The sequence below is a fragment of the Oncorhynchus mykiss genome, chromosome 10 (genome assembly GCF_013265735.2).
Source record: "Oncorhynchus mykiss isolate Arlee chromosome 10, USDA_OmykA_1.1, whole genome shotgun sequence".
In the NCBI taxonomy this organism is placed as follows: domain Eukaryota; kingdom Metazoa; phylum Chordata; class Actinopteri; order Salmoniformes; family Salmonidae; genus Oncorhynchus; species Oncorhynchus mykiss.
Window position 1 is genome coordinate 17,519,967 of NC_048574.1, and position 26,417 is coordinate 17,546,383.

The 26,417-nt window shown below is 41.5% G+C and overlaps 1 protein-coding gene across 2 annotated transcripts; it reads right to left on the minus strand.

The window, feature by feature from the left end:
• Positions 1-612: 612 nt before the first annotated feature.
• On the minus strand, positions 613-25,656 carry LOC110533434 (myelin protein zero-like protein 1). 2 transcript variants are annotated; one of them, XM_021617630.2, is made up of 6 exons: positions 25,369-25,656; positions 20,105-20,277; positions 15,754-15,967; positions 15,346-15,475; positions 4,565-4,685; positions 613-2,441 (listed from the first exon to the last, which is right to left on the minus strand). In XM_021617630.2, exons 1-6 carry the CDS (start codon positions 25,439-25,441, stop codon positions 2,340-2,342), a joined length of 813 nt encoding a protein of 270 aa, XP_021473305.1. In that variant the 5' UTR covers positions 25,442-25,656; the 3' UTR covers positions 613-2,339. The 2 variants fall into 2 exon arrangements, with proteins under 2 accessions (XP_021473305.1, XP_021473306.1); XM_021617631.2 differs by having other exon boundaries at positions 4,577-4,685; positions 25,369-25,654.
• Positions 25,657-26,417: the final 761 nt, after the last annotated feature.

Genomic DNA, 26,417 nt, shown 5'->3' on the forward strand with positions numbered 1-26,417 from the left:
CTTTTTACTATTGTTTGTACAGATCAACATGGTACCTTCAGTTGTTTGGAAATTGCTCAAAAGGATGAACCAGACTTGTGGAGGTCTACAATTTCTTTTCTGAGGTCTTGGCTGATTTGATTTTCCCATGAGGTCAAGCAAAGAGGCACTGACTTTGAAGGTAGGCCTTGAAATACATCCACAGGTACACCTCCAATTGACTCAAATGAGGTCAATTAGCCTATGAGAAGCTTCTAAAGCCATGACATCATTTTCTGGAATTTTACAGGCTGTTTAAAGGCACTGTCAACTTAGTGTATGTAAACTTCTGACCCACTGGAATTGTGATACAAGTGAAATAATCTGTCTGCAAACAATTGTTAGAAAAATGTGTCACGCACATAGTAAACATACTAACCGACTTGACAAAAATATAGTTTAAGAAATTTGTGGAGTGGTTGAAAAATGAGTTTTAATGTCTCCAACCTAAGTGTATGTAAACTTCCGACTTCAACTGTATGTATGTATATATGAGAGAGAACAGGTGTTCAAGTTAGTAGACGAAATGCAAAAGGCACTAAATGTACTACATTCCAGTTAAGACATCAAAAAGAAGTACAGGACACAGAGAAATTAAATCATATAGTGCATGTGGTCTTTGATACGCAGGACATAGTGCATGTTTTGCAACATAAGATATATAAACAAGCACCAAATTACACATGCTAATATCGCTACTCAACAACTACTACACAAATATACTAATACTGCACAAGCACGAGGCCGCAAGATAAGCGCCAGCATTTGATTCATTTTTAGGAATGTAGACTAACAATTACTTTTGCAGGACTAGTGGATGAGGCAGCTTTGGAAAACAGGAATGACACCTCCTCTAGCTCTCGTGTGATCAGAAGCATTTTGTCAACTGCAAAAATATACAGTTAAAAACACTAAAGCGCTACCCACTGGGCACAGATGTCACGTCAACATCTATTCCACATTGGTTGAATGTAATTTCATTGATTCAACCAGTGCCCCCAGTGGGTAAAGAATTAAAGGATTTTTAAGACGTGACAGTGTGAAGTATAGCATCAAGACAGAGCACCAGCCATGCTTTTTCAAACTAGTTGACAAAAATGACACAATATCAAATTGGAATTCTGAAACACATAACTGATTATTTTGTTAAAACACCAAGAGATACTACCATTGACCAGAAAGGAATGAATTACAGTAACAAGCTCTAGATCTTACATAGTTAACTATCCATATATGTTGGTTGGGGTAAGACTACTGCATTCTAATATGGAAGGGATTAATACAGCATTTGAACTGATTATTAATGCATCGCTTCAATCAAACATGATTGAGAGTGAGTCATTGGAACAGAAACATTTGGCTTTTTAACGTAAAATAAGACTTGGAATGTCAACTTTTTTTATATTAAAGCACAGTGATATATCAAAGTAGTTTTGTTAACGGAAGATATTTGGTCCATTGCTTCTGAAAGACGGAAGAGAAGATTTGATGATATTATCTCTCTCACATGATCACGTCAAACCTACATAATCTAAAACGGATGTTAAAACTAAAATGTGTCAAACGTGGTTATTGCCATGATTAGTTGTGGTTAGTTAATAAATTACATGCAAACAGTGTATACATTTCTGTACAATAAAAACAATGTAAAAAATATAAATTTGTTTTGTATCATTGTTTCAGCTGAACAGTTCAGTTTCGAACCCAGTGGCAGGCAGTGTTTTAGTCATAGATATAACAATGCAATGTTAAATTCTACAGCACAATAAACAAACTGTACACTGAAGTAATTTCACCAAGAAGCTTTCCATGGCTGTGTACCAGAGTGATATTATATGGTGTTAACGTGATTGTTACCTTGTAAACATGTATACATGATTAGATGAAGGTAGCATGATTGCAGCCAAAACGGCAATGTATTTCAGGTATCCTATTCTATATCCAAACCCTATGTCTAAACCGTAAATTTAACATCCAAAATGTTGGACTGAGATGATTGTTAACATGTTATTAACCTGTATTGTAAAAAAACGACTTGAACCTATGTATTTTACAGTTACTAAGCATGCAGTTAATGTATTAAGTGTTTCTCTAATCTCTGTGTTGTATTGAAAGCATTGGTAGCATACATTTTGTATCACACACATGAACATGCAATATATGCTTTCAGCAGACAAGGGTTTTTATGAGACAAAAAAAAAAAAAAGCATTCTAAACCGCATCAATCCCCCCCCTGTATTTAAACATTCCCCACCCACCCCAAAGCAGCGAGCGATGGTGGCCTTTCCCTTTTCGTCTCCAGTTCTCCCCCCACCCCCGTTTCAGTTTTTCCTTATGTCAGCGTAGACCACTGGCTCCATCTTGTGGAATGAGTTGGGGTTCTTGGTGCCCGAGTGATCCAACTGGGCGTATATCACCGGCCCCTGTTGTGATGAGCGGATGGATGGGTGGGGAGATATGGCAAAGGGGAAGAAGGAAAACAGTGTTAGTAACCATACTTGTTTCACTGGTTTAACTGTCAAGTTCAAATGGTCGTGGGAAACGTAAACAGCTGTGGGATTTAAGTGGGGACAACTGCAGATAACAATGCTAAATAACAAAGACATATCAAAGCAGTGTTGTTAATGGAAGATATTTGGCCCATTGCTTCTGAATGAAGCCAGATAAAGATAAAAGCCTGTAACAATGCCAGATTGTTGCGCAAAAGAAAACATGTTTTTTCTCCCATCTAGCACAGCTTGGGACTACATCTGGGCTGTGTGAGTGTGTAGAAGAGGGCGCCATTTTCTTCTTGTTATCTTCAGGGTGTCATTTCTACCGACCACTGGGATCAAAGAATCACACACACAAAAAACTCAAAACATAGGGTGAAAAACAACACACATACAACGGCCAAGTACAGTACAGCTTCATGTTTTGACATGTAATGAGTGAGAGGCACATTTCAAGACTGTCCCTCACAAGATCAACAAACTAAACCAGTCGACCGCAAACAAAAGACTCTCAGACACACAAAGATTAAAGGTTCTCCTTTTCCTAGACATAGGCCTACAATAGTGTTTGATAACGTCATCAGAGGACTCCCATGAACTTTCATAAGCAATGCATGACACCTTCATAGGCACTACATGAACATCTATACATGCTTATGTTACCAACAGCAGCTTTGCAAAACAGGATGTTGTGACACTCCAGCCAGTTGTTGACATAAGCATTTAGGGCTTAACCAGAATAATAGTGATCTCACGCATGACGTCATTCAGTGGTCACCAATCCTGGTCTTGGAGAGCTACAGGATGTGTAGATTTTTGTTTCAGTCCAGCACCAAAACACCTGATTCCATTCATCAAGGTCTTGATGATTTGTTGGATCAGGTGGGTCACTTCTGGGCTAGAACAAAAGCCTGCTCCAGGCCCAGGGTTGGTGACCACTGATTAAGAGAGTCTGTAGAGCAAGGGTATCCGCCTCCAGTACTTGATGGCAGCAATGTCTATGGGTCTCTCCCTTAGACTTAAAGGGACATTACACTCCAACGCTTGTCAGATGTTTTCAGACCTCAAAAGTTGTCTAACATCTAGATGAGTCAACATCCCATGCCATTGGTTTTGCAGATCCAGCTATGCTTCAACCCCAAATGGATGGGAAAGATAAGTACCGCAAATCTGGAACTTTAATGGCAATTATTTTTTCATTGATTTTGGTTAGAGGCATATAGCTGGACCTACACAACAGATTGTCTGGGACATAGACTAATCTCAACGTTAGACTACTTTCGGGGGTGAAAAACGTGACAAACTTGGATTTGAGTCTAATGGCCCTTTAAATGGATATTGGCAATGAGGCTCTTTATCTACTTCCCCAGAGTCAGATGAACTTGTGGATACCATGTTATGTATCTGTGTCCAGTATGAAGGAAGTTAGAGGTAGTTCCGTGAGCCAATGCTAACTAGCATTAGCGCAATGACTGAAAGTCTATGTGTATCTGCTAGTATGCTAGGGAGTGTGTCAACCTGGGTCTCATTCAGTAGGTTGAAAAGTCAACATTTTGTTACAATGTTCCCATTCCGAACACAACCCTGATTTCCAAAATCAGAAAGATGAAAAACTAAAAGGTAGACAACCAGACACTAAAGCCATCAAAGAGATCAGCTTGAAATCCTGTTCCAGCGTTTCCCAAAATCAGTCCTCGGGACCCCAAGGGGTGCACGTTTTGTTTTTTGCCCCAACCACACAACTGATTCAAATGATCTAAATTTGATGATTAGTTGACTATTTGAATCAGCTGTGGACGGAGTTTGGGAAACCCTGGCCTGTTGTAGTAGCTAGGTACTAGTCTGTTTTTGTTCTCTTGTCAACTACTTATGGAATAGTCATGCAAAATGTTGACTTGACAATGACAGCAATGGAGTTGGCAGGAGCACAAATAGATCTGGGAAAAGGCTAATGCTGTTGTGCATCTCAGCTCTAGTTAATTATTAGATCTCTCTTCCCCTGTTCGTGTCCCCTGGGAGACAGTGGGTGTGGATGGTTGGTTTGAGTCACTCACTGTAGCGCCTACCTGGACCGGGGCGGAGGGGCTGCTACACCTGGAGCCCTCCAAGCTGGATTCGTGCTTCTTCCCCCCCGGGCGTGTGGCGTGGGAGCTCACACTCGCCACTGAAGTGCAGCTAGATTTTGCACCGGGGGAGGGGTTTACGAATCGGAGGTTTGTTTTGTGCAGTTCAGGAAGCGTTGGCGCACAGAGAAATGGGCGACATGGACACATACAGTAAGACACAGGAGAAGACATGGTAGACAGATACAAATGCAAATGAGAGATGGGCAGATTCCACATGAGTTATGCTGCACATTTTGAGATGACTGCTCCAAGTGGCTGGGAGGAGAGGTTGGCAGGAGTGACATACATGGGCAGAGGCACTGTACTGGAAGATTAACAAGGCATGGATCTGTATGGGAACAAGGAGCTGATGCTTATAAATACAGTTGATCAGTTACTGCAGCTTTCCAAAAAACTAAGAAACAGCATTAACGTAACAAAAAAACACTGACTTAAAAACAGTTACTATATCTAATAGACTGTGTGACAATCAATTGGTCAATAAGAGAAGAAATAAAGTGGATTAGGGAAAAACAACATTCTCCACCCCAATAAGATAACGATGTGATCACCCACTTGAAAGATTAGTGTTGTATGTTAGTCATACCAATGTCAATCAGTGGTCCAATAAACTCACATATTTTTTGGTCTCTTGGTTGTTTAACATTTTTATAAAAAGTAATATTGTCAATGTAATACTATCTTATATTGTTCTTGTACATAACTGTTCTGTACTTCAGTCATGTATTTGATGTTTTATGCAACAGTAAATGGGGATCCTAATAAACTAAACTGAAGCGCAAACATGGCACTCTCCGGAAGCAAAATGTTGCCGCTGGTCAATAGTAGCGTACTATATAATAGGGTCCGGAGCCTGCTGGTTTCCATTCTACCTGATAATTAAATGAGTACCTCATTCAAAGTGAACAATGAAAAAAATGTAGTGGAATTGGCTTCAAAGTCCAGAGTTGAGTTTGAGGGATAGAGGATCAGGTCCCCCCTGTAATATTACTTATTGTTGTCTAAATGTAAAAACTGATCCTAGACTAGCTATCTTACTCAAGACACTTTATGAATTAGGGCCAAGGTCTCCAAAATATAAATTAATAGATTTTTAAAAATGTGATAGAAATTCAACTTAAAACTGTTAGCATTTAGTTTGTGCGATTTTAAGAGCATGTGTCCAGTGACTTCATAAAGTATTCTCACCCCTTGACTTTTGCCAAATTTGGATGTGTTAAAGCCTGAATTTAACATTGATTAAATTGAGATTGTGTCACTGGCCTACACATAATACCCCATGCCAAAGTGGAATTGTGAAATGTCTTGAGTCAATAAGTATTTTACCCTTTGTTAAAGCAAGCCTAAATAAGTCCAGGAGTAAACATTAGCTTATTGAGTCATAATAAGTTGCATGGAAACCGTGTTTAACTAATTTTTGACTGCATGCCTCATCTCTATACCCTCTACCCCACACATACTGATCATTTTAAGGTCCCTCAGCTGAGCTGTACATTTCAAACACAGATTCAACGACAAAGACCAGGGAGGATTTCCCCCCAAAATTATTTCAACATGCAACCTGTTTGCAATCGGGCACTAAAGTAAAACTGCAAAAATGAAATTAACTTTATGTCCTGAACACGAAGTGTTCTTTTTTGGGCAAATCCAACACATCACTGATTAACTCTTCAAATGTTGTATCAGGGTGGTGGCTGCATCATGTTATGGATATGCTTGTCATCAACAAGGACTTGGGAGTTTTTTGGGATAAAAAGAAAACAGAATAGCTAACCACAGGCAAAATCCTAGAGGAAGACCTGGTTTAGTGTACTTTCCAACAGACACTGGGAAACAAATTCACTTTTCAGATGGACAAAAACCTAAATCACAAGACCAAATACAGTTGAAGTCAGAAATTTACATATACCTTAGTTTTTCACAATTCCTGACATTTAATCCAAGTAACAATTCCCTGTTTTAGGTCAGTTAGGATCACCACTTTATTTTAAGATTGTGAAATGTCAGAATAATAGTAGAGAATTATTTATTTCAGCTTTTATGTCTTTCATCAAATCAAATTTTATTTGTCACATACACATGGTTAACAGATGTTAATGCGAGTGTAGCGAAATGCTTGTGCTTCTAGTTCCGACAATGCAGTAATAACCAACGAGTAATCTAAATAGCAATTCCAAAACTACTACCTTATACACACAAGTGTAAAGGGATAAAGAAAATGTACATTAAGATATGTGAATGAGTGATGGTACAGAACGGCATAGGCAAGATGCAGTAGATGGTATCGAGTACAGTATATACATATGAGATGAGTATGTAAACGAAGTGGCATAGTTTAAAGTGGCTAGTGATACATGTATTACATAAAGATGCAGTAGATGATATAGAGTACAGTATATACGTAGACATATGAGATGAATAATGTAGGGTATGTAAACATTATATTAGGTAGCATTGTTTAAAGTGGCTAGTGATATATTTTACATCAATTCCCATTATTAAAGTGGCTGGAGTTGAGTCAGTGTGTTGGCAGCAGCCACTCAATGTTAGTGGTGGCTGTTTAACAGTCTGTTGGCCTTGAGATAGAAGCTGTTTTTCAGTCTCTCGGTCCCAGCTTTGATGCACCTGTACTGACCTCGCCTTCTGGATGATAGCGGGGTGAACAGGCAGTGGCTCGGGTGGTTGTTGTCCTTGATGATCTTTATGGCCTTCCTGTGACATCGGGTGGTGTAGGTGTCCTGGAGGGCAGGTAGTTTGCCCTCGGTGATGCGTTGTGCGGACCTCACTACCCTCTGGAGAGCCTTACGGTTGTGGGCGGAGCAGTTGCCGTACCAGGCGGTGATACAGCCCGACAGGATGCTCTCGATTGTGCATCTGTAGAAGTTTGTGAGTGCTTTTGGTGACAAGCCGAATTTCTTCAGCCTCCTGAGGTTGAAGAGGCGCTGCTGCGCCTTCTTCACGATGCTGTCTGTGTGGGTGGACCAATTCAGTTTGTCTGTGATGTGTACGCCGAGGAACTTAAAACTTACTACCCTCTCCACTACTGTTCCATCGATGTGGATAGGGGGGTGTTCCCTCTGCTGTTTCCTGAAGTCCACAATCATCTCCTTAGTTTTGTTGACGTTGAGTGTGAGGTTATTTTCCTGACACCACACTCCGAGGGCCCTCACCTCCTCCCTGTAGGCCGTCTCGTCGTTGTTGGTAATTAAGCCTACCACTGTTGTGTCGTCTGCAAACTTGATGATTGAGTTGGAGGCGTGCGTGGCCACGCAGTCGTGGGTGAACAGGGAGTACAGGAGAGGGCTCAGAACGCACCCTTGTGGGGCCCCTGTGTTGAGGATCAGCGGGGTGGAGATGTTGTTACCTACCCTCACCACCTGGGGGCGGCCCGTCAGGAAGTCCAGTACCCAGTTGCACAGGGCGGGCTCGAGACCCTGTAGGCTGTAGTCGATGAACAGCGTTCTCACATAGATATTCCTCTTGTCCAGATGGGTTAGGACAGTGTGCAGTGTGGTTGAGATTGCATCGTCTGTGGACCTATTTGGGCGGTGAGCAAATTGGAGTGGGTCTAGGGTGTCAGGTAGGGTGGAGGTGATATGGTCCTTGACTAGTCTCTCAAAGCACTTCATGATGACGGAAGTGAGTGCTACGGGGCGGTAGTCGTTTAGCTCAGTTACCTTAGCTTTCTTGGGAACAGGAACAATGGTGGCCCTCTTGAAGCATGTGGGAACAGCAGACTGGGATAGGGATTGATTGAATATGTCTGTAAACACACCAGCCAGCTGGTCTGCGCATGCTCTGAGGGCGCGGCTGGGGATGCCGTCTGGGCCTGCAGCCTTGCGAGGGTTTACACGTTTAAATGTTTTACTCACCTCGGCTGCAGTGAAGGAAAGTCTGCATGTTTTGGTTGCGGGCCGTGTCAGTGGCACTGTATTGTCCTCAAAGCGGGCAAAAAAGTTATTTAGTCTGCCTGGGAGAAAGGCATCCTGGTCCGTGACTGGGCTGGTTTTCTTTTTGTAATCCGTGATTGACTGTAGACCCTGCCACATACCTCGTGTCTGAGCCGTTGAATTGCGATTCTACTTTGTCTCTATATTGACGCTTAGCTTGGTTGATTGCCTTGCGGAGGGAATAGCTACACTGTATTCGGTCATGTTTCCGATCACCTTGCCCTGACTAAAAGCAGTGGTTTGCGCTTTCAGTTTCACGCGAATGCTGCCATCAATCCACGGTTTCTGGTTTGGGAATGTTTTAATCGTTGCTATGGGAACGACATCTTCAACACACGTTCTAATGAACTCGCTCACCGAATCAGCGTATTCGTCAATGTTGTTGTTTGACACAATGCGAAACATATCCCAGTCCACGTGATGGAAGCAGTCTTGGAGTGTGGAATCAGATTGGTCGGACCAGCGTTAAACAGACCTCAGCGCGGGAGCTTCTTGTTTTAGTTTCTGTTTGTAGGCAGGGAGCAACAAAATGGCGTCGTGGTCAGCTTTTCCGAAAGGAGAGCGGGAGAGGGCCTTATATGCGTTGCGGAAGTTAGAATAGCAATGATCCAAAGTTTTTCCAGCCCTGGTTGCGCAATCAATATGCTGATACAATTTAGGGAGTCTCGTTTTCAGATTAGCCTTGTTAAAATCTCCAGCTACAATGAATACAGCCTCAGGATATGTGGATTCCAGTTTGCAAAGAGTCAAATAAAGTTTGTTCAGAGTCATCGATGTGTCTGCTTGGGGGGGAATATATACGGCTGTGATTATAATCGAAGAGAATTCCCTTGGTAGATAATGCGGTCGACATTTGATTGTGAGGAATTCTAAATCAGGTGAACAGAAGGACTTGAGTTCCTGTATGTTGTGACCACACCACGTCTCGTTAACCATAAAGCATACGCCCCCGCCCCTCTTCTTACCAGAAAGATGTTCGTTTCTGTCGGCGCGATGCGTGGAGAAACCAGCTGGCTGCACCGACTCCGATAGCGTCTCTCCAGTGAGCCATGTTTCCGTGAAGCAAAGAACGTTACAGTCTCTGATGTCCCTCTGGAATGCTACCCTTGCTCGGATTTCATCAACCTTGTTGTCAAGAGACTGGACATTGGCGAGAAGTATGCTAGGGAGTGGTGCGCGATGTGCCCGTCTCCGGAGTCTGACCAGAAGACCGCTTAGTTTCCCTCTTTTACAAAGTCGTTTTTTTGGGTCGCCGGCTGGGATCCATTCCGTTGTCCTGGGTGAAAGACAGAACACAGGATCCGCTTCGCGAAAATCATATTCTTGGTCGTACTGATGGTGAGTTGACGCTGCTCTTATATTCAGTAGTTCTTCTCGACTGTATGTAATGAAACCTAAGATGACCTGGGGTACCAATGTAAGAAATAACACGTAAAAAATAGTTTCCTAGGAACGCGAAGCAAGGCGGCCGGCCATCTCTGTCGGCGCCGGAAGTTCACTGGGTCAGAAGTTTACATACACTCAATAAGTATTTGGTAGCATTGCCTTTAAATTATTTAACTTGGGTCAAACGTTTTGGGTAGCCTTCCACAATAAGTTGGGTGAATTTTGGCCCATTCCTCCTGACAGAGCTGGTGTAACTGAGTCAGGTTTGTAGGCCTCCTTGCTCGCACACGCTTTTTCAGTTCTGCCCACAAATTTTCTATAGGATTGAGGTCAGGGCTTTGTGATGGCCACTCCAATACCTTGACATTTGGAAGACCCATTTGTGACCAAGCTTTAAACTTCCTGACTGATGTCTTGAGATGTTGCTTTAATATATGCACATCATTTTCCATCCTCATGATGCCATCTATTTTGTGAAGTGCACCAGTCCCTCCTGCAGCAAAGCACCCCCACAACATGATGCTGCCAACCTCCCATGCTTCCGAGTTGGGATGGTGTTCTTGGGCTTGCAAGCCTCCCCCTTTTTCCTCCAAACATAACGATGGTCATTATGGCCAAACAGTTCTATTTTTGTTTTGTTCTATTTTTTGTTTCGCCAAAAAGTAAAAACATTGTCCCCATGTGCAGTTGCAAACCGTAGTCTGGCTTTTTTATGACGATTTTAGAGCAGTGGTTTCTTCCTTGTTGAGCGACCATTTCTCCAGCATCTTCACAAGGTCCGTTGCTGTTGTTCTGGGATTGGCACTTTTCGCACCAAAGTACGTTCATCTCTAGGAGACAGAACACGTCTCCTTCCTGAGTGGTATGACAGCTGTGTGGTCCCATGGTGTTTATACTTGCGTACTATTGTTTGTACAGATCAATGTGGTACCTTCAGTCGTTTGGAAATTGCTCCCAAGGATGAACCAGACTTGTGGAGGTCAACAATTTATTTTCTGAGGTCTTGGCTGATTTCTTTGAATTTTCCCATAATGTCAAGCAAAGAGGCACTGAGTTTGAAGGTAGGCCTTGAAATACATCCACAGGTACACCTCCAATTGACTCAAATGATGTCAATTAGCCTATCAGAAGCTTCTAACGCCGTGACATCATTTTCTGGAATTTTCCAAGCTATTTAAAAGGCACAGTCAACTTAGTGTATATGTAAACTTCTGACCCACTGGAATTGTGATGCAGTGAATTATAAGTGAAATAATCTGTCTGTAAACAATTGTTGCGAAAATTACTTGTGTCATGCACAAAGTAGATGTCCAAACCAAATTGCCAAAACTATAGTTTGTTAACAAGAAATTTGTGGAGTGGTTGAAAAACAAGTTAATGACTGCAACCTAAGTGTATGTGAACTTCCGACTTCAACTGTATATACTGGAGTTGCTTACCAAGAGGACATTGAATGCTCCTGAGTGGCCTATTTACAGTTTTGGATTAAAAATGGCAAATCTTGAATATGGCTGTCTAGCTATGATCAACAACCAACTTGATATTTTAAGAATTTTAAAAAGAATGTGCAAATATTGTACAATCCAGGTGTGCAAAGCTCTTAAAGACCCAGAAAAACTCAGCTGTAATCCCAGCCAAAGAAGATTCTAACATGTTTTGATGTGAATACTTATGTAAATTTTATTGAACAAATTTGCAAACATGTCTAAAAACATGTTTTCACTTTGCATTATGGGGTATTGTGTGTAGATGTGTGAGAAATAGGGCTGTTCACTACAAAAAAACAATTGTTCAACCGAGTCTGTTCTCTTGACCAATTGATTGGTCAAAATTTTTAAGAGTATTTTTCCATATATAGACACGCCCTATGTTTGAATATAATCAACTATATGTAGACTACTGAGCTTTTCTGATGCTTTAAGCACTGCGATTAAAAATACGGACACACAAATTACTAAAGAGGGTAGCAGAGATTAATATAGCCTGTTCCCGACCCGACGCTTCTGAAGTTGCCGGTAATAGGCTGTTGGCAACCTTTTCCATTTGGGAAGTAAATCGGACCATTTCTACTGATCTGCGTGTCAGTTATGATTTTCATATGCACATTTTCATGTTACAGTTTAATTTATAATAAAGTCTTCATATCTCAAAATCAATGTCATGTGGTTAATCAAAATTCTATCTAAATGACAATACAAATCTAAAAGTAACTTCTATTGCCAGCATGTAAAAACAGCCTACATAAAGCCAACAAATAAAAACATTGCAGCCTGCAGCTATAAAATATCACGATAAAAATAAATATCCTATAAATCACATTGGCTTCGCATGGCCTGTCTGCAAGGAACTTGAAACATTGTATCAACTATTAACCTTGTCCGGCCAAATGCTCATGCTAGCAAACTTGCAACATAGAAAATATTCTGGGCCCTCACTCCAGTGATCTCGGGACAGACACAGATGTAGGCTATTTGAGCAAGGGATAAGTAATCAGGTAGGCCTATTTTATGACGTTTCCACCGGATCAAAGCATTACATTTTTGTGGTTATTGCATTGCAAGGGAGATAGCTGGAAATGTTTTTCAAATAGGCTACATTGAGGAAATATTGTCAGCTCCACAGTGATGGTGAGTTAAGATAATCAGAAATCCCAAAATGGGCACATCCCAAAATGGGCACATTTATAAGCCTACATTTGTGCGCAGGCCAGGTAGCCTAGGCCTACTTCTATGCGTAATCAGGTGTGTCTCCTTACTCAAGATCGACAGGAGCACTCCAAACAAAAGACAATTAATAAATTGACAACTCGTAAATTGTCACGTCCTGACCATAGAAAGCCTGTATTTTCTATGGTAGAGTAGGTCAGGGCGTGACTAGGGGTTTCAGTTTAGTTTATTATTTCTATATTGGGGTTTGTGTATGACTCCCAATTAGAAGCAGCTGGTAATCGTTGTCTCTAATTGGGGATCATACTTAAGTTGCATTTTTCCACCTGTGGGTTATGGGATTTTGTTTATGTTTAGTTGCCTGTTAGCACTGCATTGTTAGTCACGTTTCGTTTATTCTTTATTGTTTTGTTTTTTTCTAAGTTTCACTGTCTAAATAAATATGTGAAACTCTACATACGCTGCGCCATGGTCCGTCTATACTAACGAACATAACATAAATGAAATAAACCAAGTTTAGCCTAGGTTGTGCGCTCTGCAAACAATGTGTTCACTCCTACAATTACAACGGTAAACCAGTAATAATAATAATAAATTGAATGCATTAACAGAAACTAACGTACCCAAACACAGTGTAGATGAGAAATTGAGAATTTATGATAAATGTACTACTGGTAATACTGGTGTGCCATCCGAGGCCTCCACAATGGATTAGTCCATTAAGACAGGCATGAATCAGACAGGTGTCTCATGTCCCATAACTGCTTTTACATATACTTTTGTAAAATTTTGCACGCCCAATTTTTCAGTTTTTGATTTGTTAAAAAAGTTTGAAATATCCAATAAATGTCGTTCCACTTCATGATTGTGTGCCAATTGTTGTTGATTCTTCACAAAAAAATACAGTTTTATATCTTTATGTTTGAAGCCTGAAATGTGGCAAAAGGTCGCAAAGTTCAAGGGGGCCGAATACTTTCGCAAGGCACTGTATTTGCTACTGCTCGACTAAAATGTATCTTGGTCGACCAAACCATCGACCAGTTGACTAAATGGGGTCAGCCCTAGTAAGAAACCCCCCAATTTAATCCATTTTGAATTCAGGCTGTAACACAACAAATGTGGAATAAGTCAAGGGGTATGAATATTTTCTGAAGGCAATGTATATTGTTCAGGAGGTAGCGTTAGAGGAAACAGGAGAGCCATATGACAGTGAAACAGAAGAGGAAGGGGTTAGTGGTCAGTAATGGATGAGTGACATGTGAGTGGCAGACAACGACATGAACGTTAGATGACAAGCCAAGCTTAACGGCGCACCTATTTTAAAAAAATCCGTCACTGTGGGCATTGACAGACAGATCTTGGAAAGCAACATCTCTGGTCTTTTGACGTGTGACATCGTTGTCAATTGAGACACTCTCGAATTGAGTCTAGAAGATGGATAGTTTTTTTAACACTGCAATCAAAACTATATGTTTGACTATAATGTGATATGAAAAAAAATATCACACCTTGGTGTTTTATACCCATTAAATCATTGCATCTATCTTAAGGGTGTTTTCATAATTGTACTATTCCGTTAGTCAGCACCCCTACTTATTTGGGTGTGCGTCAAATCATGCTTAATATTAGGCCTAGGTCAAGAAAAACCTTGTAACTAATCATGTGCTCAGAGCGAAGAGAGAGCAGTGTCTACGCTTGGCATTTAGCCACCCTCTAAACATCTTCTTGTCGGAGATAGCATGACTTCCTCCACTCAGGTCTCTAATGGTAAATGGAGCACCCATTTGAGCAAAGCAGATCTGACACCTACTAGGTCAGTAAGTAATTCATCATGGTTATAGGGCATTTACAAGTACCGCTGGAACAGTCTAATCCCACATAGCCAACACACACACTGGAAAATCCAGTCGCGTCTTTCTGAGTTTTAATGAATATATAATAATAACAACAACATATGCCATTAAGCAGGCGCTTTTATCCAAAGCGACTTACAGTCAAGCTCGCATACATTTTCTTACGTAGTGGTGGTCCCGGGAATCTAACCCGCTATCCTGACGTTGCAAGCTCCATGCTCTACCATTGAACGTTATTTCCAACACAAAATGTTTTCATAGAAAACATGTTATTTTCTATTCCAAGAGAGAGGACACATGCGACAATCGCAGCCATTGTAACTCAACCCCCATAACCCATGCAGTGGAGTTAGGGCTAAGTGTTAAGGTCTGATGACTAAGAACGTTAGTGTGTGTGTGTCAGTTGGTGACTCAGAGACATGCCAGGGGGGAGGTCAGAAAGAAGAGAGATTCAGGCAGGCCCCACAACCAAAGAGGCCATGAAAACATTTGTTGAAAGTAGAGCTACATTCACTGCAAGGGTTTCTTTCAGAAAAAGACAACTATGAACATCTGATACGTAATTTCTGAGATGCAGTTCCTTTTGATTGACCTCATCAAGAGCCATTAACTGCATGCAGTAAACTGGTTTTTGACAGAGCCGAGAAGTCTTTGCACACAAAACATATCACAACGATAGAACGGTTTCCGGCGTGATTTCATTTGTTTCATCAAATATTTTATATTGCATTTATTGATGCCCCCTAAAATACTCTACAGATACTGATGGTCAAGTGTAATGATTGATACTGACCAAAGTCCAGATATTAAAGTTATCTACTACCCTGATGGTTATACAAGGGAGGATGTCTTACCCTTCGTATTCATGACTGGTTTGATGCCTCTTGATGATCAGGCAGGTAACAACAGCGATGAGAATGAGCCCGATGACAGCGCCACACACGGCGCTCACTATGACAGCCGTGCTGTTCTGAGGGAGAGACTCTGCAAAACAAGGTAACGTAAGCATTGAAAGATAATTGTAATGTTGTATGACAAAGTCACAGCTGTGCCAATACTGCCAGTTCAATGTTTGAGGCATTATATCAGTGTTAAAATGCATGTATGAGTGTTTCTTAACCCCTGGTTATTAAGATATTGTTAATCGCTCAGTTGGCAGTTTTTATTCCAAGTCATCCTTCAATGTGAGAGAGCATGGTCACTTCCTACTGAAAATTGACTTGAGTGTTGCTGTACTGTTGTGAATCCATTTGCAAGTTTACCTTTGATGACGACTTTGAGCTGTGTCTGAGCGGCGGTGACAGATATGTCAGGCGGGTTAATCACGGCACACGAGTAGGTGCCGTTGTCGTTGAACTGCGCCTCAATTAAATGGACAGAGGCATCTTTTTTGTTCAGATCTCCCGCCCATTTCACCCTGTCTTTGAATTGAGCCACGCTCCCTGGGTAGTGCTTGCCAGAAGTGTAATAGAAAATCTAAAAAATAAAAAAATAAGACATTAGAAAAAAAACAATATAAGAATGACTTAAGAGAAAATACACTGCTCAAAAAAATAAAGGGAACACTAAAAAAACACATCCTAGATCTGAATGAATGAAATATTCTTATTAAATACTTTTTTCTTTACATAGTTGAATGTGCTGACAACAAAAATCACACAAAACTTATCAATGGAAATCAAATTTATCAACCCATGGAAGTCTGGATTTGGAGTCACACTCAAAATTAAAGTGGAAAACCACACTACAGGCTGATCCAACTTTGATGTCATGTCCTTAAAACAAGTCAAAATGAGGGTCAGTAGTGTGTGTGGCCTCCACGTGCCTGTATGACCTCCCTACAACGCCTGGGCATGCTCCTGATGAGGTGGCGGATGGTCTCCTGAGGGATCTCCTCCCAGACCTTGACTAAAGCATCCGCCAACTCCTGGACAGTCTGTGGTGCAACGTGGCGTTGGTGGATGGAGCGAGACATGATGTCCCAGATGTGCTCAATTGGATTCAGGTCTGGGGAACGGGCGGGCCAGTCCATAGCAGCAATGCCTTCCTCTTGCAGGAACTGCTGACACACTCCAGCCACATGAGGTCTAGCATTGTCTTGCATTAGGAGGAACCCAGGGCCAACCGCACCAGAATATGGTCTCACAAAGGGTCTGAGGATCTCATCTCGGTACCTAATAGCAGTCAGGCTACCTCTGGCGAGCACATGGAGGGCTGTGCGGCCCCCCAAAGAAATGCCACCCCACACCATAACTGACCCTCCGCTAAACCGGTCATGCTGGAGGATGTTGCAGGCAGCAGAACGTTCTCTACGGCGTCTCCAGACTGTCACGTCTGTCACATGTGCTCAGTGTGAACCTGCTTTCATCTGTGAAGAGCACAGGGCGCCAGTGGCGAAATTGCCAATCTTGGTGTTCTCTGGCAAATTAAAAACGTCCTGCACGGTGTTGGGCTGTAAGCACAACCCCCACCTGTGGACGTCGGGCCCTCATACCACCCTCATGGAGTCTGTTTCTGACCGTTTGAGCAGACACATGCACATTTGTGGCCAGCTGGAGGTCATGTTGCAGTGCTCTGGCAGTGCTCCTCCTGCTACTACTTGCACAAAGGCGGAGGTAGCAGTCCTGCTGCTGGGTTGTTGCCCTCCTACGGCCTCCTCCACGTCTCCTGATGTACTGACCTGTCTCCTGGTAGCGCCTCCATGCTCTGGACACTACGCTGACAGACACAGCAAACCTTCTTGCCACAGCTCGCATTGATGTGCCATCCTGGATGAGCTGCACTACCTGAGCCACTTGTGTGGGTTGTAGACTCCGTCTCATGCTACCACTAGAGTAAAAGCACCGCCAGCATTCAAAAGTGACCAAAACATCAGCCAGGAAGCATAGGAACTGAGAAGTGGTCTGTGGTCCCCACCTGCAGAACCACTCCTTTATTGGGGGTGTCTTGCTAATTGCCTATAATTTCCACCTGTTGTCTATTCCATTTGCACAACAGCATGTGAAATTTATTGTCAATCAGTGTTGCTTCCTAAGTGGACAGTTTGATTTCACAGAAGTGTGATTGACTTGGAGTTACATTATGTTGTTTAAGTGTTCCCTTTATTTTTTTGAGCAGTGTATATCGTTGAAGAATTGCACACAATGTCAGAGTCCGAAATGGAACCCTATTCCCCTTATAGTGCACTACTTTTGACGGTGCCCATGGGGCTCTGGTCAGAAGTATTATACTAGGCTATATAGGGAATAGTGTGCCATTTGGGACATAGTCATTGGCTAAGGACTCATAACAGAAATGGGAAAGACAAGCAAACAGGTTTAACCATTGTAAGCTTATGGCTTACCTACATCACTGGGCACTTTTGCCAAGCAACAGCAAATCTTCCCCTGATACTCTGTATTATGTTTGCATCTGCTACTGTACCAAACTGTGATGGCGGATTTTGTTTAGCGTGTACATGACAGGCGGATATCCTCAATAGTCAATTTGTTTAAAAGATGGGAGGGACAGATAGCTGTGTGGACTAGTGTGGGTGTCGGTGACTCCCTCTCCAACTGAACACTGTTACGAGGCCGAATACAAGTGCATCATTACGTGCAAGATGAGCCAGCTAGCTAGATCTCTAGGGGAGGGAAATGGGAATAGGGGTAAAAGTTCTGCTTCTTCCTGCCATTTCCATACAAATCCCAGCAATGCAAAAAATACATTGCCTTCAGTAATTATTCACACCTGACTTTTTCCAAATTTTGTTGTGTTAAATTAAAAATGTGATTTTTCTTTTTTTTGTTAACAATCTACACAAAATACTCTGTAATGTCAAAGTGGAAGAAACATTTTTCTTTACAAATGTTAGAATTTGTGAAGTATTCAAACCTGTAAGTAAGTAAGTATATATATATTTTTTAACATTTATTTTATCACCTATGGCAGCAATTACAGCTGTGAGTCTTTCTGGGTATGCCTCTAAGAACTTTGCACACCTGGATTGTACAATATTTGCACATTACACTTTCAATTCTTCAAGCTCTGTCAAGTTGGTTGTTAATCATAGTTCGAAAGCCATTTTCAAGTCTTGCCATAGATTTTCAAGCCGATTAGGTCAAAACTGTAACTAGGCCACTCAGGAACATTATGCAATCTTGGTAAGCATCTCCAGTGGCCTTGTGTTTTCAGTTATTGTTCTGCTGAAAGGTGAATGTCTCCCTGTGTTTGTTGGAAAGCAGACAACCAGGATTTTGCCTGTGCTTAGCTCTATTACATTTATTTTTATCCAACAAAAAAAACTCCCTAGTCCTTGCCAATGACAAGCATACCCATAACATGATGCAGCCACCACAATGCATGAACATATGAAGAGAGGAACTCAGTGATGTGTTTTCCCCAAACAACGCTTTGTATTCAGGACATTCAGTTAATTTCTTAGACACATTTTTAGCAATTTTACTTTAGTGCTTTATTGAAAACAGGGTGGATGTTTTGGATATTTTAAAATCTGTACAGGTGTCCTTTTCCCTCTGTCGATCAACTGTTGTTGATCCATCCTCAGCTCTCTTATGACAACCATTAAACTCTAAAAGTTTTAAAGACACCATTGGCCTAATGGTGAAATTCCTGAGCGGTTTCTTTCCTTTCCGGCAACTGAGATAGGAAGGACACCTGTATCTTTGTAGTGACGGGGTGTATTGATACACCATCCAAAGAGTTATTGATAACTTCACCATGCTCAAAGGGATATTCCAGGTCTGCTTTTTTATTTTACCCATCTACCGGCTACGAATGTTTATTGAATTGTTTTATTTCTGCCTTTTCTATTCCAGACATTCTGAAATTCACTAAAGCATATCATGTATGTAACTTGTGAGGCTTTGGACAACCTCCCTGGTCTTTGTGGTTGAATCTATGTTAGAAATTCACTGCTCAACCTTACAGATAATTGCATGTGGGGTACAGAGATGAGGTAGTCATTCAAAAAATCATGTTAAACACTGTTATTGCACAGAGTGAGTCCATGCAACTTATGTGACTTGTTAAGCAAATGTTTGCTCCTGAACTTATTTAGGCTTGTCATAACAAAGGGGTTGAATACTTAGTGACTCAAAACATTTCAGCTTTTCATTTTAATTCATTTGTAAAATAATACCAAAAAACTTAATTCCACTTTGACATTATCGAGTATTGTGTGTGTGTGGTCCAGTGACAAAATCTCAATTGAATACAATCAAGTTTAAAATATATGACTTTCAAAATACAGAAATACAAAAAGTTGTATATCTTTTAAACTTTATTGCTGACATGAAACACATTTGGGACTATATCAACAACAGACTAATGAAACAAATACCAAATGATTGTTTTTGGGTTAAGTTGGGAGAAACATGAACTGGAAGGAGGCAGATGGTCAGGAAGAAGTTGCCTATAACATAACGCAACCCTCCTCAGGCTAATGTCCTTCCATTGGACCAGTCACAAACACACGCACACATACTCCCTAGGTCTTTTCTGTGGCAGTGGGCCTAGTAAGAGGAAAAATGTTGTGCTCAAACATTCCTCGTGGAAGATCTGAGAGAAACTTAATGGGAGTTGTTCATAGACCCAGAGAAAGTAATCACTCACGGAAACAGCGCTTCCGGGGTCGGATCCCGTTGGACGAAACGACCAGGTGACTGTGGCTGCGCTGCTGATCACTTCCCTGGACTTGAAGGAACACTTGAGGATCCCCGTGGTGCCATTCTCAACCAGCACCTCCGCCGGGGCATACAACTCTATGGCCGCTGTTAGATTTGTACCTGTTGATAAAGAACCAACATTTAGTTTGTTGCTTAATGTATTGAAAATTGAAAAGCCGGGAGGGCATTGGGGCTATATAATAGAGGTCGACTGATTATGATTTTTCAACACCGATACTGATTATTGGAGGACTAAAAAAAAGCCGATACCGATTAAAATCAGCCAATTTTATTTATTTATTTGTAATAATGACAATTACAACAATACTGAATGAACACTTATTTTAACTTAATATAATACATCAATAAAATCAATCTAGCCTCAAAAATAATGAAACCTGTTCAATTTGGTTTAAATAATGCAAAAACAAAGTGTTGGAGAAGAAAGTAAAAGTGCAACATGTGCCATGTAAAAAAACTAATGTTTAAGTTCCTTGCTCAGAACATATGAAAGCTGGTGGTTCCTTTAAACATGAGTCTTCAATATTCCCAGGTAAGAAGTTTTAGGTTATAGTTATTATAGGAATTACAGGACTATTTCCCTCTATCCCATTTGTATTTCATATACCTTTGACTATTGGATGTTCTTATAGGCACTTTAGTATTGCCAGTGTAACAGTATAGCTTCCGTCCCTCTCCTCGCCCCTACCTGGGCTCGAACCAGGAACACATCGACAACAGCCACCCTTGAAACATCGTTACCATCGCTCCACAAAAGCCTCTGCAAGGGGAACAACTACTTCAAGGTCTCAGAGCGAGTGACGTCGCCGATTGAAACGCTATTAGCACGCACCCCGCTAACTAGCTAGCCATCTCACATCGGTCACACCCGCCTAATCTCGGGAGTTGATAGGCTTAAAGTCATAAACAGCTCAATGCTTGAAGCACAGCGAAGAGCTGCTGGCAAACGCACAAAAGTGCTGTTTGAATGAATGCTTACGAGCCTGCAGCTGCCTACCACCGCTCAGTCAGACTGCTCTATCAAATCATAGACTTAACATAACACACACAAATACGAGCCTTGGGTCATTAATATGGTCAAATCCGGAAACTATCATTTCGAAAAAACAAAATATTTATTATTTCAGTGAAAGGAATTGTTCCATATTTTATCTAACGAGTGCCATCCATAAATCTAAATATTCCTGTTACATTGCACAACCTTCAATGTTGTCATAATTACGTAAAATTCTGGCAAATTAGTTTGCAACGAGCCAGACGGCCCAAACTGTTGCATACACCCTGACTATGCGTGCAATGAACGCAAGAGAAGTGACACAATTTCCCTAGTTTAATATTGCCTGCTAACCTGGATTTCTTTTAACTAAATATGCAGGTTTAAAAATATACACTTCTGTGTATTGATTTTAAGAAAGGCACTGATGTTTATGGCAACGATTGTGCTTTTTTCGCAAATGCGCTTTTGTTAAATCATCCCCCGTTTGGCGAAGTTGGCTGTCTTTGTTAGGAAGAAAGTCTTCACACAGTTCGCAACGAGCCAGCTGGCCCAAACTGCTGCATACACCCTGACTATGCGTGCACAGAACGCAAGAGATGTGACACAATTTCCCTAGGCAATATTAACTAAATATGCAGGTTTAAAAATATATACACTTGTGTATTGATTTTAAGAAAGGCGTTGATGTTTATGGTTAGGTACACATTGGTGCAACGACAGTGCTATTTTCACGAATGCGCTTGTAAAATCACCAGTTTGGCGAAGTACACTATGATTCAATGATAAATTAACAGGCACCGCATCGATTATATGCAACGCAGGACAAGCTAGATAAACTAGTAATATCATCAACCATGTGTAGTTAACTAGTGATTATGTTAAGATTGATTGTTTTTTATAAGATACGTTTAATGCTAGCTAGCACCTTACCTTGGCCCCTTGCTGCACTCGCATAACAGGTAGTCAGCCTGCCACGCAGTCTCCTCGTGGAGTGCAATGTAATCGGCCATGATCGGTGTCAAAAAATGCAGATTACAATTGTTATGAAAATTTGAAATTGGCCCTAATTATTCGGCCATTCCGATGAATCGGTCGACCTCTACTATATAGGCACTTAAATGTATAGCTTACATCAAAGCCTTGATACTTTATAGTTTCTAGGCTTAAGACATGTTCAGCTATCAGAAAATAAGGAAAGCCACATTTCCAATGAAATCAAATTTTATTGGTCAAATACACATGGTCAGCAGAAGTTATTGCGAGTGTAGCGAAATGCTTGTGCTTCTCGTTCCGACAGTGCTGTAATCTAACAGTTCCACAACAACTACCTAATACACACAAATCTAAGTAAAAGGGATGGAATAAGAATATATACATATAAATACATGGATGAGCGATGACTGAGCGGCATAGGCAAGATGCAATAGAGGGTATAAAATACAGTATATACATAAGAGAAGAGTAATGTAAGATATGTAAACATTATTAAAGTGACCATTGATCCATTTATTAAAGTGGCCAATGATTTCAAGTCTGTATGTAGGCAGCAGCCTCTGTGTTAGTGATGGTTGTTTAACAGTCTGATGGCCCTGAAATAGAAGCAATTTTTCGGTCTCTCGGTCCCAGCTTTGAGGCACCTGTACTGACCTTGCCTTATGGATGGTAGCGGGGTGTACAGGCAGTGGCTCAGGTGGTTGTTATCCTTGATGATCTTTTTGGCCTTCCTGTGGCATCGGGTGCTGTAGGTGTCCTGGAGGGCAGGTAGTTTGCCCCCGGTGATGTGTTGCGCAGAACACACCACTTTCTGGAGAGCATTGTGGTTGTGGGTGGTGCAGTTATCGTACCAGGCCGGTGATACAGCCCAACAGGATGCTCTCGATTGTGCATCTGTAGAAGTTTGTGAGGGTTTTGGGTGACAAGCCAAATTTCTTCAGCCTCCTGAGGTTGAAGAGGCGCCATTACGCCTTCATCACACTGTCTGTGTGGGTGGACCATTTCAGTTTGTCCATGATGTGTACGCCGAGGAACTTAAAACTTTCCACCTTCTCCACTGCGGTCCCGTTGATGTGGATAGGGGGGTGTTCCCTCTGCGGTTTCATGAAGTCCACAATCATCTCCTTTGTTTTGTTGACATTGAGTGAGAGGTTATTTTCCTGACACCACACTCCGAGGGCCCTCACCTCCTCCCTGTAGGTGGTCTTGTCGTTGTTGCTTATCAAGCCCACTACTGTTGTGTCGTCTGCAAACTTGATGATTGAGTTGGAGGCGTGCATTGCGAAACGCAGTCATGGGTGAACAGAGAGTACAGGAGGGGACTGACCCCTTGTGGGGTCCCAGTGTTGAGGATCAGCTAAGATGTTGTTTCCTTCCTTCACCAGGTATGGCGATGGCGATTGCATTGTCTGTGGACCTATTGGGGCGGTAAGCAAATTGAAGTGGGTCTAGGGTGGCAGGTAAGGTGGAGGTAATATGATCTTTGAATAGTCTCAAAGCACTTCATGATGACAGAAGTGAGTGCTACGGGGCAATAGTCAGTAAGTTCAGTTATCCTTGCCTTCTTGGGTACAGGAACAATGGTGGCAAACAGCAGACTGGGATAGGGAGAGATTGAATATGTCCGTAAACACACCAGCCAGCTTGTCTGCGCATGCTCTGAGGACGCGGCTAGGGATGGCGAGGGTTAACACTTTTAAACATCTTACTCACGTCGGCCATGGAGAAGAAGAGGCCCCAGTCCTTGGTTGTGGGCCACGTCGATGGCACTGTATTATACTCAGTGGGCAAAGAAGGTGTTTAGTTTATCTGGAATCAAGACATCGGTGTCCGTGACTGGTTTTCTTTTTGTAGTCCGTGACTGCCTGTAGACCCTGCCACATACATATCGTGTCTGAGGAGGGCCTTGTATGCATTGCGGAAGTTAGAGTAGCAGTGATCCAGTGTATTGCTCGCATGAGTGCTACAATCAATATGCTGATAGAATTTAGGTAGCCTTGTTCTCAAATCTGCTTTGTTAAATTCCCCGGCTACAATAAATGCAGCCTCAGGATATATGGTTTCAAGTTTGCATCAAGTCCAGTGAAGTTCCTTGAGGGCTGTTGTGGTATCGTCTTGAGGGAGGATATGACTGTGACAATAACCGACGAGAATTCTCTTGGGAAATAATATGGTCGACATTTGATTATGAGGATTTCTAGGTCAGGTGAACAAATGGACATCAGTTCGTTCCTGTGTGTTGTTACGATTCGTGAGTCGTTAATCATGAAGCATACACCCCCGCCCTTCTTCCCAGAGAGATGTTTATTTCTGTTGGCGCGACATTTGCTTCTTAATCTATGTTGTTAACTAGATTGGCATAGGTAAAATCGGGTTGGTCATCAGAGTTCTGTACCTATTTGGCAACATCTTCTCCATTTATAAAGAGCCAGGTCAGGGAGGAAGGCATGCAGTGTGACAAAAACATGCTGACAGCATAGAATGCAATAATAAAACAGGTGGACCCTTTCCCTTAAAGCCTTTGAATTTCAACCCAACACAGACTGGGAAAGCAACACACAAATGGAAACCAAGTCCATTGGAAGCAATATTATTGTTGTATCTCAAAAGTGTAGTAGACCACAAATGATGCGCTACAATAATCACGTCTCAGATTTTATAACTTCTTATAAAAAATTAAATGAGCTAGGTAAAATATGTTTAACTTGCTGTCCACAGACTATGAATCCGTCATATTTAGCCAATAAGTTGGTCAATTCTTACACATCATGACAAAACAATAGATTCAGAAATGTTTAGTTAATTACATGAACAACACGTGACACGTTTCACAACAACAGGCGCTTCCTCGCGTCTCTGTATTTTGATATTATTTGGTTTTATGTTAGGTAGCTAGGTTAGCATTCCTAGCTAGCTACCAACAAACTAAGCTAACCAGACCCTAAGTCAAGAATGTAACTAGCTAGCTAACTGGCACTCTATAGTTCATAGATACATTACACACACCTTGATTTGAAATACGACTATCGTAGCAAGTCACGCACAACTAGCTAACTATCGTCTATTTAGCTAGCCAGTTAACTAATGCATAATTTGCTAGCGGCTAGTTAGCATGCAAACTACTATAGCTACTGGCTAGCTAACAACTATAGCGATCATGTTATTAGCTTCTTTTAAAAGGTATACAGTAAGTTACTTACCGAAAAAGAGACATAACGTTATTCCATATAGTAAAACACAATTGCACGCGAGGTTTCTCCTCCTTAGCTCCATAATTTAGAACGCATCAATATCTCCCCCTCCCTGTTTTTTGGTCCAACATTAGCCAACGTTCAGCTGCTCAAAGCACCCTCCTCCTGTGTGTAAAAAAACACAGGAAAACGCACTAGCATGACTGGAAAGACGATGACATATAATGTGCACTCGATTTATCTCACGCGGAGCACCAGACGGTAAAGTTGCTTTAAAATCCCATGCACCAAAGTGGAAACACCACATTCGCACGTGATCTGAAGTAAATAGAGTTCACCTTCTCCCACATTGATTATTGGCAGTAATCTCAGTTCCAATGATGAAACTATGTAATCATTAATGAATTACAGTTAAAGAAAATCAAGTTCGAGAACATGGAAGAAGTTCGACATTACATCATTTTCCTGACGTGTTAAATGAAATCTCTGATAAAATTGCCATCCTGTGGGGACAAATGCAGTTTTCAGTGGCCTCAACAAGCCTGCAGCGATCGAGGCACCTCTGGAATCTTACATAGATTTGCAATATACTGTATATGCAGTGGCGATTTTAGCATGTAAATCATGGTGGCGCAAACTCAAAGCTACTACACAACACTAAACAAATCAATAATTGCACTATAACGGTAACAAACCGTTAGCCACTGATTCCTTCCAAACCACTCATTGTTGAATTTTCGATTTCAAACTTTTTGTGTAATGTTTATGTACCATGATACATTTCAAACGTGCTGAACAAATCGTTATATTGACAACGTCCATCCTAGCTCACTAATTTCTTAATCGAAATTACAGATTGTCTCTTATCCGCTCATCGTTCGCTTATTCCATAGTTTGAACATCTCCATTGTCAGTAGAAACTACATTTGTTTATGGGAGTCCGCCATATTAGCTATGTTTGGGGAAAAAAAGGCTGTAAATGAGGCTGAATTAACTGGTACTTGTCACGCCCTGACCTTAGAGATCCTTATTATTCTCTATGTTTGGTTAGGTCAGGG